Source organism: Pan troglodytes, chromosome 8, assembly GCF_028858775.2.
Source record: "Pan troglodytes isolate AG18354 chromosome 8, NHGRI_mPanTro3-v2.0_pri, whole genome shotgun sequence".
NCBI classification, from domain to species: domain Eukaryota; kingdom Metazoa; phylum Chordata; class Mammalia; order Primates; family Hominidae; genus Pan; species Pan troglodytes.
Genome location: NC_072406.2, coordinates 117,320,782 through 117,333,193, shown reverse-complemented (window position 1 = coordinate 117,333,193; position 12,412 = coordinate 117,320,782). Strand labels below are relative to the sequence as shown.

The 12,412-nt window shown below is 40.9% G+C and overlaps 1 protein-coding gene across 1 annotated transcript in view; it reads right to left on the bottom strand.

The window, feature by feature from the left end:
• Positions 1-12,412, bottom strand: part of SORCS3 (sortilin related VPS10 domain containing receptor 3) — a 617,030-nt gene that overhangs the window by 38,175 nt on the left and 566,443 nt on the right. Inside the window, exons 17-19 of the mRNA XM_016919295.4 lie at positions 10,451-10,564; positions 7,094-7,265; positions 4,582-4,768 (exon numbers count right to left, since the gene is read on the bottom strand). Of these exons, the coding sequence (XP_016774784.1) occupies positions 4,582-4,768; positions 7,094-7,265; positions 10,451-10,564 (473 nt within the window). The remainder of the gene's footprint in view (positions 1-4,581; positions 4,769-7,093; positions 7,266-10,450; positions 10,565-12,412) is intronic.

Sequence of the window (12,412 nt, the reverse complement as noted above, 5' to 3'; positions counted from 1 at the left end):
GCCATCTAGCCGTCCTTATTTGCTTCCCTGGTAATTCTGGAGACAAGTCAGTTCAAAGGGAAGAAAACAGATGAGTGTTTCTCATTTCAACTCTGGCACAAATGTACCCATATGATTTTTTCCTTTATCTTATGAGTTGTAATCCTACACAGACTATTACCTTGTTCTAAAAATAAGGGACAACATTTGCTCTGCCTTCCTTATATTAATAAGAACACATGAAAGTGTTATGTGGTTGTTTAAAGTACCATACAATTAATGAAAGAATGTCATGATTTCTACCACTACTGCCGACCACCACCACTGCCATCACTGTTTCTGTCATTGGGTAGTAGTCCCTCTAAGGACTTCAGTGAGCATTCTCCTGAGTCTAACTGGACATATTCTGTGTCATAGGTAATTTTATGTTGAAGGGGAAAGTGTTTGGACAGTGACTGCTATTTGGGTGGGGAGACAAGCCAGGCCAGTGTATGTGCAAAGGATAAATGCTTGAGGGGGATGGATGCCCTAGTTTCTATTATGTACTTATTTCACATTGCATACCTGTATCAAAACATCTCATGTACCCCATAAATATATATACCGACTATGTACCCACAAAAATTAAAAATAAAATAAAACCGAATACTTAAAAGGAAGAGTATCTACAGTGTGAGAATGCTTTCTGCCTAAAGCGCTCTGCCTTGACCCCAAACATGTGGCATCTCAATATTTCTCTTAGCAAACACTTTCAACTTTGTCAATTCAGATACACGTCTGGTTGAAGGTTGACTTATTTTAAATAAGGAAATTTTGGTTATTATTTTTGTATGATTTGTTTGTTCATGAGAGTAAAAAGGCACAAGATGTGGGAAAATAATGGATACTTTCATTGCTTTATTTACTCATTTTTAGGAGTTTACCTAATCTATGTCCCTTTATAGTTTGTGTTTTATTCATCAATGGGGAAGAGAAAGAGGCTGTGGGGAGGGGCTCCTGGCTAGTCCACATCCAAGGGGGGAGATGAAAAACTTCTTTCTCCATGCCCAGATTCAAATCTCTCATTTTTCTCCTGATAGAAAAGGGGCCCCTTTAGGGGACCCTTTTACTTTCAAAGTCACTGCTTCTTTTCTCACTGCTATCCTCCAGAAAGCATGAAGCCCATTCCCCAACACACCTCATGGGAACCCTGGGATCTTCCACAGTTAAGCAATGATGCAGCTATGGTTCATGGCCTTGAGTTTCTTCTTGGCTTTCTATCACTTGGGGGCCTTGGCTCAGTGAGAGCTGACAGTGTCAGGTCCTCTGATACCCAAGAAGATAAAAGGAGACCCCCTTCTCCATAAACTCACACCAAACACAAAAAGGATGTGGCGTTCACAACTTGAAAGACCATCACTCATGTTTGCATTTATTCAGCTTCAGGACAAGCATGTTTGGTTAAAAATCATCCTAAGGAACACGACCATATAGCAGTTTTTTTAGGGCAAAGATTCTGAGCCAGGAACCCCTGGGCTTTGATGTGGAGACAAACCAAGGATCAATGAGAAGAGATGAGAGCTGAGCAGATTCAGGAAGGAACAGAGAAAACTCCTAAATTCCTCACTGTCAAATAGTGCCCCTTTTGATAAAAATCTAATAATCTGTGCGAGATTGGTTATTTTGGGCAGCTAACAACTACTTTTGTTAGCTAATGGCCCAAGGTAAGGCCAAGAGCAGTCTCCACAATAAAAACTATCTGGAAAATGCAGCCATGATTGATTTGGAGGGAATTATGAGCACGATAAAAGTTTCAAGGAACATTTCCTCCCTCATGCACATAAGCCACAGTGTAAACCTCTTCCTTGCTGTTGTGTTTTTTGCCAGTAAGATACATTGGTTGTCATACCCTGAAGGCAAGGCCCACTCTTGGCAGAATCAGAAATGTGGGTGGGGCAAGTCCTTGGAATAGAGGAATGTGAAGTTCATTTTCCTTCTTTGTCTTCATTTTTAAACGCAGCAAAAATGTCAGGTACGAAGTTAATAGGAAGTACTTAGTAAATACTCTAATTTATCACGCACCAAGCTGGGTGATAGGCAGCATTCTGCACACTGTGCCAAAAGATAACATGGACCTGAAATTGCTGTCCTGAGGAAGGTCTGCATGTAAGTTGGCCCCAGGCTGGTATCTGGGAACATCCAGTCAACCGTTAACTGATAAGAGTGGTTCGCTCTGCCTAAACTGTTCTTGAAAACAGTATGGTTTATTCCCAATGCTTTCCATTGGGAATCTGGAGTTTTGGTATATGCCAGGCAGAGGGTACCTACATGACTGGCCCCCATTAAAAACTATGGGCACTGAGTCTCTAATGAGTTTCTGTTTTAGGCAGCCTTTTTATACATGTTACAACTCATTGCTGGATAAAGGAGTGTCCTGTGTGACTTTGTGGGAAGAAAACTCATGGAAGCTTCTGCCTCGTTTCCTCTAGACTTTGCCCCCTGAGCCTTTTCCCTTTGCTGATTTTGTTTTGTACCCTTTCGCTGTAATGAATCATAGTCATGAGTGAAACTTTAGCTGAGCCCTGTGGGTCTGCCTAGTGAATCACCAAACCTGGTGGTGGTCTTGGGGATACCCAACACATGCACACCTCATCCAGTTTGATTCTCACAGCCTCCCTTTTAGCTAAGCATTGAAGATAAGATATATATATATATATTTTTTTTTTTTTTTTGAGACGGAGTCTCGCTCTGTCTCCCAGGCTGGAGTACAGTGGCGTGATTTTGGCTCACTGCAACCTCCGCCTCCCAGGTTCAAGTGATTCTCCTGCCTCAGCCTCCCTAGTAGCTGGGACTACAGGCTTGTGCCAAAACGCCTGGCTAATTTTGTGTATTTCTAGTAGAGACGGGTTTCACCGTGTTAGCCAGGATGGTCTCGATCTCCTGAGCCTGTGATCTGCCTGCCTTGGCCTCCCAAAGTGCTGGGATTACAGGCGTGAGCCACCGCGCCCAGCCAGCAATGAAGATAAGAAATTGGAGGTTTATAAAGGCTAAGAACATTGACCAATAGTAGACAGTTAACCAAGGAATGTGATCAGAATTCAAGCACAGATCTCCCTTGTTCTAAAGCCTGGGCTCATGAACACCGTGCACATCACCCACCTGGGTTTCTGACCTGGTGCTTCTGACACAGAATGGTTGTAGTTGATGTGGTGTGGTTCTCACCACTTTGCCTATTTATGGCTCATTTGTAGCAGCACCCCACTTCCCCACCAGAATGGAAACTCTGTAAGAGGAGGGCCATATCTGCATTGTTACCTCCCAGTGCCTAGCAGAGTGCCTTGCACATTTTAAGACTTCAACAAATTTTTGTTAAATTAATTAGTGAATGATTGGGTGTTTTTTGTGTGTTTACTATTACAAAAGCCCCACGAGGCAAGGTAGCAGTCAGAATTAAGCCATTTAAAAATTGGAGTTCAGGAGATTGAGAAATGAAATCATTTATCTCATGGCCATGTAGCCTGGCATTTTTAGGGACATGACTGAGCTACATAATCCAGGTCTCCTCTCACACACATCCCTTACCACTTTTGGTCCCTTTACCGGCATTGTGACTGGAGAGCCAGGAGACTAGCTAGCTTACTGTTTGCCAGGGACCTCTTAAGGTGCAGGTTGTTTATACAATAGAGTGATGCCATCACTGAGTTGTTAATAGGAGGGTGCTCCTTGTTTTCACTTAGACTCTTTCAGAACTTATGGTTTTCACTATATGTAGCATATTACCTGGAAACTATTGTGGGGTATGTAAGTAAGAACCATGGAAGTCCTTAGACCCACGAATATCACTGATACACATGTAGGAAACCAATCCTAGCCCCAAGACAACATTTCCTCGACCCGACATCCTAAAATCACAATATTAAAGTTTCAGTTTACATGCATCAAATTCTAGAATAGAAAATACACAAAATGCATCCAGCACAAATGAAATATTTTGGAACACCAACTGTTCTTTTGGTTTGTGCCAAGCAACAGCCAATAGCAATGAAATAGATTCTAGCACAACAAAATATTTTTGGAGAGTTCTTAGAATTGTCAAAACAGAATGAACTTGCAGTAACCTTGTATGTAAAAATTAATTTTGTGTGTGTGTTTAGTTCTAAATTTAAAATATCTAAACGTGTTTCTTTAATCCTTCTCTGGCTCTTACAACACAAATAACAGTTGACTTTGATTTGTGCAGTCTTCATTCATAATAGATTGAGAATGAGCCTGAGACTATCAACCAGATGGCTTGTTTCTATCTTTTTCATTTTGAGGATTCTCCAAAAGGAAGAGAGGAGACTTTTACCTGAATGTGTGTGCACGCACACATTTATATCAGAGCAGAGTGGTGCTGAAAAGGACGGCCCAGTTGGTAATATGTTATCCGAACTTCAAAATAATCAATCTATTTCAGTACCACAATACTCAGAAACACAGATGAGTACATATCTCCACCATTTGGTTTGGGTAATTGTAGTAGTCACACTGAACCTGGGCTCAGCTCTGAATTTTAGGAAGTCTGAACAGAGCAAGTTGCCAACTGGGAACAAAGGGAAAATGGGGATGGTGCCTCCTACTTACAAACCACATGCAGGAAGAGGACAGCTGTGTCTGAGCCAAGGTTGTTCTCTGCATAGGCTGTCACCTGGAAGATCCCCGCACTCTTATACACGTGCTTGATGCCGTCCTCGATGGGGCTGAAGTTTGCGTAGGACACAGCAATCCCATCCCCAAAGTCAAGCTGGATGTTTGTCCTTTGTAGATCACCCTGCAAGATGGCATAGCAGACGGGTCAATTTACTTGGTCCAGCCAGACTCCTATCTGATGCTTCCTCCTGTTGCTTCAGCATCAACCTCTGATGACCCATAGTCTTTCCCAAAGGGCTGAAACACCTGCAACACAATGATCACACTCCTATCTGATCCGCAGGGTACTACGGGCAGGCACTATGGACCTATTGTCCTCATCGCCCAAGCTCGGGGCAACCTGAGTTGGTATGACACTGACAATAGTGGGCAAGGTAGACCCTCTGTAAAGTTCTGAAGGGAAGCCAAGGGTTTCACTGACTCCCTCACATACATAGTTTAATTCTCCTTTTGTGTCATAATAATAATTGCAATCATAGTAGCAGCTAATAGTTACCGAGGTTTTTTTTTTATTAGTGCCAAGCAAGCAGTCTCCTCATAATTCCATATTATAGAAAGTATTTTTGTCCCCATTTGTCTGGGGACAAAAATAAGTAGTTAGACCAAAGTTTCATAGTGAGTACAGGAAGACCAGGTTCCAGACCCAGTCTGGTTTCAATAATAATGCCCTCAGTTGCCATGCTATAGTTGTAATTGCTCCTATTTTGAGTATTTGCTATGTTACCAGAATTATGCTACTCACTTAATACATATTATATAACGCCATCTGCAAAACAACAGCAGGGATAGGATGGCGATTCCCATTCTACAGATGAATACTGCATACCACCCCAAATTATACCCTTGTTCTCTTATCCTTGGACTTCCCTAAATCTACTTAAGCCTCCTCTTCCCTGAAGCCTTTTCAGATTATCCCAGTTCACAGATATCTCTGTCTCTTGGAAAGAGCTCTCTGTGTACTACCTGGTAACATGATGCCAATGATTCAGGTGAATGCATCTCACCACCCCAAGCCAACATTTAGCTTCTTAAAGGCCTATGCTGAACCTCATTCTTCTTGTTCCCCACCCCCCCACCCCACCATTATATTGGGCCAACACTTTGGATCAACACAATGCACTTGACCACAAAACAAAGATCCTATATGAAGAATAGCATTGCTCTGTTCATATATGAAGATGAGTGATAGAATAAAGAGAGAAATACATCATTTTGGAATTATGAGCCAATCCTTCTGCCCAGTGAATGTGCACTGATCACAGTTTCACTTTCCATTTCTTCCCCCATGACAGCCCAGATGTGAATGAAATATTGATAGGTACTCTCTTGCCCCCCACACAATGTCAACTATCCTTGAGTTTATGAATATAAATTAAAGTGGAAATGAACTGGAGGCAATTCAAACGGATAAGATCGTGGCTCTTCACACCCATTCAAGAGAAGGTTTTTATAGCTGTGGTCCTGGAAACTCCCTAGTGGAAATGTGATAATGACCTCCTCTGAATCTTAAAGTCCTTTAATTCAAGCACCTGCTGTGAGTGAAGGCTGAGAAATCTGTCAACCCAGGATAAGGAACCTTCACCACCCTGTCCAGTGTGCTCCTGACTTTTAAAGGTTTCTGAAGTGCTCATACTTGTGAAAAAAAATGACTCCTGGCCTGTTTTGCCTTCTTTTCAAGATCTCAAGAGCACAGAGCAATTTGCATATAAATTTAGAGGGCTGTGTCAATCAAGCAAGCCTTCCTGCTCTACCACTCAGCAAAGAGTGCCTAAAATGCCCTAGTATAGGAAGCAATTCAACAGCTTATAAAAGAAGCAGACAACAGAGATATTCCCACACTGGAATCAATGTACGTAGTCTGATTTTACTGCCCAGATTTCAGAAGACACTAAAAAAGTGAAAGAATACAGCATCTAGCTGATAGAAAAGCAACTAATACAACATTCTTTATAAAGATAACTTTAAAGGATTTCAATAATCTTCCCCATTCTCATGCTCATACTTTCAAGGCCTTGTGAAAGCTTTGTGGGCTTTTCTAATCAGTGGGATTAAGGGTCAGAATAAAGCAAAAGAGGCTCCTAAAAGCAACAGATAAAATTCACATTTCCTTCCTCTGGCCAAGTTTACACTTTATGGTCTTATGGTAATAAATATTCTCTCAGCAAAGCAGACTTTAATGGAGACCCTGGAGAATATATCCAGATCTGCATGCTCCAGAGGCAAGTGGGCTCCCACTGCGGACTGGGTCTTTATTGTGGGATAAAGGGAGGAGGGTCAGTAAATACCCTAAGCCCTCTTTCACCCTTGTCTGTCTTCTTTCCAGAAATTTCAGCTTCTCACCATTGACTTTGGTGCAGGGGTCTGTGGGAATGTAAGATCTTCTTCTTCCCTTCTGGGAATGGTCTGGTTGGGAGTTCTGACCTCAGAGACCCAGTTGAGCACCTACCTCCTCCATGAGGATGATGAAAGTTGCATTGTGCCCCTGCTCTGCCACCAGCCGCCCATCGGTCGTCACCACATGGAGGCCCCGAGGGGCTTTTCCAGGGCACATCTGGGCCTTGGCGGTGTACTTCTCCCTTAGCCCATCTGTGCAGTTGTTGGACACAATCCGCCGATACCTAAGTAGAATTGACAATTGATAGTGGTTTGTGTTGATTCTGTTGTTGTTGCTGTTGTATGTGTGTGTGTGTGTGTTATAAAGGGAATGTAAGAGAGCAAGAGCAAAACAGGTGCTTCACACAGCAGCCCCTGGAAACCAAGTCTCAAAAAGACAGTCATTTACGAAGCTGAACAAATGCTGAGGACCTGCTATCCCTCCATCTTGGTAAGAGTAGCTCCTTAAACGTTATTATTGATCCTACCTGGTGAGCCACAGATTGGATCAGTGTCTAAACCAGACAAGAAAAATCAATGTCTGACTCACACAACAAAAGAGGAGGCAGACTCATTGGACTCGGGAAATGGGAAAAGCAGGTGCTTCTACTTGTGAGGGACAGACCTGTTTCTATCTCCCAGAGGCCATCTCCAGCTTTCTCTGTACCAGAAAGCAGGTAGAACATCAGACTTTTTCTAACTCTGATTAATCAGGAGGCTGATTCCTATCTTCCCTATTCCTCCAGGGCATCATTCCTTCCCCTAATGCCTAATAGCCCTTTCTGTGGAGCCACTGGGCTCTTTCAGAGCACATTTTTTTTTCACCTTGCTAATATTTCATTTCCCACTCAGCATAAACTCCAGATTAGAAGCACAGATTTGAAACTCCTATTCAATCTCACTATCCCACTATGTAAAATTATCTTATAGAGGAGGTCGGCATGGGAAAATCACCTGACAAAGCACTATGACCTTCTGTGACAAGGACATCATTATGTACAATGACACCATGTCATCTTCCTTGCCCATCAACCCCAGCATATGAAGTCAAGCCAAGAGCTTTCCTACAACCCTGATCTGCATGATGGGCATATTTCCAGGCACATGACCATCTATAAGGCTGCACTGAAAAAACAAATGTTCTGGTAAAAAACCACATGAAAGAAACACACCACCACTATGACCATCACCACCATCATCACCAGCAGCATTATTATCACCATCATCATCACCATTACATGCCCATTACATTTTGTCTTCTTTCACTCACTATGTCAAGAATAATTAACAAATCCATCTATGTTGCCTTCCTATGGTGGTTTCAAAAACAGAGAAATTTATAACTCTTTTTGAATGATATTAGTCTTCCATCATACCTGACATTTTCCCTGGGTACCCCCTGCCACCCCACTGCTGAACTATACCTCCATTCAGGGATCCCAGGGGATATTAAGCTAATGTTGTATGTCATTACTGTCTCAGATCAAATTATGATATATTTTCTTGCATATATACATCTTTTTTGTCAACTGAGCTTATAATGGGTCTAAAGTTATTCTGGTTAACATAGCACCACTTGTCCATATGGTAGCCAATATGGTAGCGCACCTTGTGGCTACTGAGCACTTGAAATATCATTAGTGTGACAGTTGAAATAATATTTTGGAAATTTTGGGTTAAAGAAAACATTATTAAAATTAATATCACCTTATTTTTTACATTTTTAATGTGGCTACTAGAAAATCTGAAATTACATATATGCCTCATATTATAGTTAATTTGGTCATCGCTGGTCTAGACAGTCAAGATTTGTAATCAATTTATACTTTCTCAGGATGCATAGTTACAAGACACTCAGTTTTTACTGATGATAGGTATTTCAGTGGGTACCATGTCCTAACACAAACTTGATATCATCTACTCTTCTTTTTCAGCCTCAATTGGCCATTAACTCAAGCTGGTTGATGATTTGTAAACATAAGCCAACATTTACACAATCTGGAGGTATTGGTAGACATCTGTAGCATATTTGTTTTCTTTTTTTTTAATTGCCATTCCTTTTCATTCTCCTGAATTATTTTGTTAGCTATTTGGGATTTTGGCATACCTAAGTTGCTTAAAATGTGGTCTACCTACACATGTCACATGATCCTATGAAATGCTTTAATTCAATTCTTTTATAATTCTGTTTTAACCTGCAATCACATTCAGCTTAGGCCCTGACTGGGAAATTGGTGGCCCAGCTAATAACTTGTGCGCATAATGATCCCTTTCCTCAAACTTCCTGGCACTTTGTTCTCTGACACCACAATCTCTTTAACTTCATGCTGTTGGATCTGCAACTTGAATGCCTTAAGTCCCTAAACTAGACTCCTACAATTAAATAACAGCAAAGATCCTTGAGCCTTAGCTCAGGCTCCAGGAATAGCCCTCCCAGAACTAAATAGTTGGCATGCATTTCAGAGTATCTCAGACCAGTCAGCACTTCTTTTTCATCATATTTTTTCCTTTGTTGACATCAGTTAGGTAGATAGTACTCAACCTATCTACCTAACTGATTATGTTACAACTAGCTATGACAAAAGCATCAAGAAGATGAATAACTTGACTGAGATGACAGAAGATCCATTGGGAGAGTTAACACTGGCATCCAGAACAACTCTGGTCCAGGGACCAGCAATATCGACATCACATCGGAGCTCACAGAAAGGAAAAATTTCCCCACCACCCCAGATCTCCCAAATCAGAAGCTGCATTTTAAAAAGATCCCCAGATGATTGATAGGCACATTAACATTTGAGAGGTGCTGTCTTAGACCACCCATCCACTTGTGAAATCCGTTCTTGGTTATAGAGGCAGCAAAGGAAAGGGCAAGACAACAAATCTTCAAGAAAATGTTTTTCAAGCATGCGAAAGAGTAACTAATACATGAACAAAGAGATAAACACACATGTCATTTGAGAATTCCTGAAAGGGATCCTTGACATTTTTATTCCAGGAATTCCTAGAATGGAACTTTTGAATTTTCATTTTAAGTTTTCAGCATCAGTGTCACAGAGTTTCAGTTCATCTTTCACTAGAGAGTAGTGTAATATCTGCACATCACTTGTATGAATTTAATTCACTTGAGTGTCAAGGAATAAGACTACATGACCTTCCAGAAGAGAAGGATTAACCAAAACAGTAACTATGGTCTTTCATAAGCAAATATTCGAAGTTATTGAAATCTGGTTGATCAGAAATCTCTTCTGATGCTCCCCAAATAGAAGATACTCTCAGCTAAAGAACTCCTCACTTCCCCTCAAATGCCATTTGTTATAAACAGACTCCATCTTCACTCCATTGTATTCAATAGCAATGCATTTCCTTTGGTCCTAGTTTAGAGAAACAGGAAAACAGGGAGCTGAGTTCCTGTAGGTGTTTTACTTACCCAGTGCTGTTAAGGTAGCTTTGACCAAGGCTGCAGTCCTTTGATGGGGATGCTGGATTGTACCAGAAAGCTGGGACACACTGGCTCTCCCCATGTCTCTCATACCCATAGTCACTGTCAGGAAAATGAATATTGCATAGTGGTATATATGTACAAACGCTAAAATAACCGCAGGCACACACAAACATATACATGTCCCTATTGCCATCCAGAAAGTCATAACACATTGTTTTAAATATCCCCAGTGAGGGCAAATATTCATATTTTGAAAACGAACTTTTAGCTTTATAAATAGTTCCATATCATTTGGAGTCCAGTCAACAGAACAAAATAGCAACTTAGCAAATAGAAATTCTAGGTTTAAAAAGGTACTGATATAAATAATGTGGCAGGTACATTGGCTTGGGAGTAAACGTGGAGGATGCTGGTAAAAGTACATTTTAAGTCACAGTAGAATTATTAAAATAAGTACATGACAACAAAGACAATGACTCACCCTCTCTGAAACAAGTATATACATGTCCATTCACATGGACACATAGAGCCATTCAAACTTTTCCTGACGAGATAAAACAAAGGCCCCTATTTCCCTAAAAATAAAATAAAACTACACTGTAGCTCTTTTTGTGTGTTTCTTTAAAATCCTAGCCATAATAAAATGAAGAAAGAAAGTCCGCTACTATTTCTTTCCCCTCTTGTCCCTGATGCAAAATGGGAAAGTAACAGAGCAGTGTAGAAAAGGAGGTCCCCTATCTGAAGTCCAAACAGTGCTTCCCTACTTCTTGGAGTTTCAGAAGACTGCTGGGTGTGTAAATGTCAAAGTAGAAGAACAATAAAGTAGGTAGAAGGTATTATTGCTCTTGTAGCCAACCAGAGATCATTGAGGGTAGCTTCACTTGGCTGAATTCATGTTTCTAAGTTAAGCATCTTAGGGTTTTCTGAAACCCACCGATGGGGCAAAATAAACTGAACATATAAATACTAATCCATTAAGTGTTAATAAAACATGAAGCAGCAGAAAAGAAGTTGCTTTCTCAGAACCCACAACTCCTTTCTTTTTCTGCTTCCTGTATATTCTTTGAGCCAAGATTTTGTGGAAGTCCAATGAAAACAGAGGCAAATTTTCTGTGTGTATATCTACAATAGGAATGAAGGGGAGAGGGGACTAAAAATTTAAATTTAATTCCACATCTATTTACAACTCACTATGTGCCCTGCCCTGTAAAATAATAATAATAATAAAAAACTTAAAAATGTGTGACAATCCCTGTCCTCAAAGGGTTTTCAGTCTTTGGGGGAGAGAGATACAGCATACCCCAAACATAACTAAAGAACAGAATAAAACCATGTGCAACACAGCACTAAACAGCAGAGCTAAGAAGAACCAATTGATTAATGAGATCGTACACAATATCTTCCGAGTCGGACCCCACCCCACCTTCTTACCTATCTTCTCATCAAACTCTTAACTGAACACTTCTAGCCAGCCTTTTCAACCCTCTTTATCTCTCTATATGTAATCCCTCAGGCTTGAAGCATTCCACTTTTTTCTATGTTTGGTAGTTTCCTACTTATCCTTCTTTAATATCTAGGTCATAGAAGGCCATCGCTGCTTCCCCAGACAAAATCTCTGGGGTCATAACCTGTTGGTAACTATAAGTGGAAGCTACAAAAGAGCAGGGATAATTTTCAGTTTTTGTTTGTTTGTTTGTTTTTGGCCAATATGAATTTAGAACTGTACCTAGGACATTTCAGGCATTAAATATTTATTGGGTAAATGAATTCCAATTACATTAGAAAGCAGTTGCAGCTGGGCACAGTGGTTCACACCTGTAATCCCAGTACTTTGGGAGGCCGAGACGGGTGGATCATCTGAGGTCAGGAGTTTGAGACCAGCCTGGCCAACATGGTGAAACCCCGTCTCTACTAAAAATACACAAAAATTCACCAGGCATGGTGGCA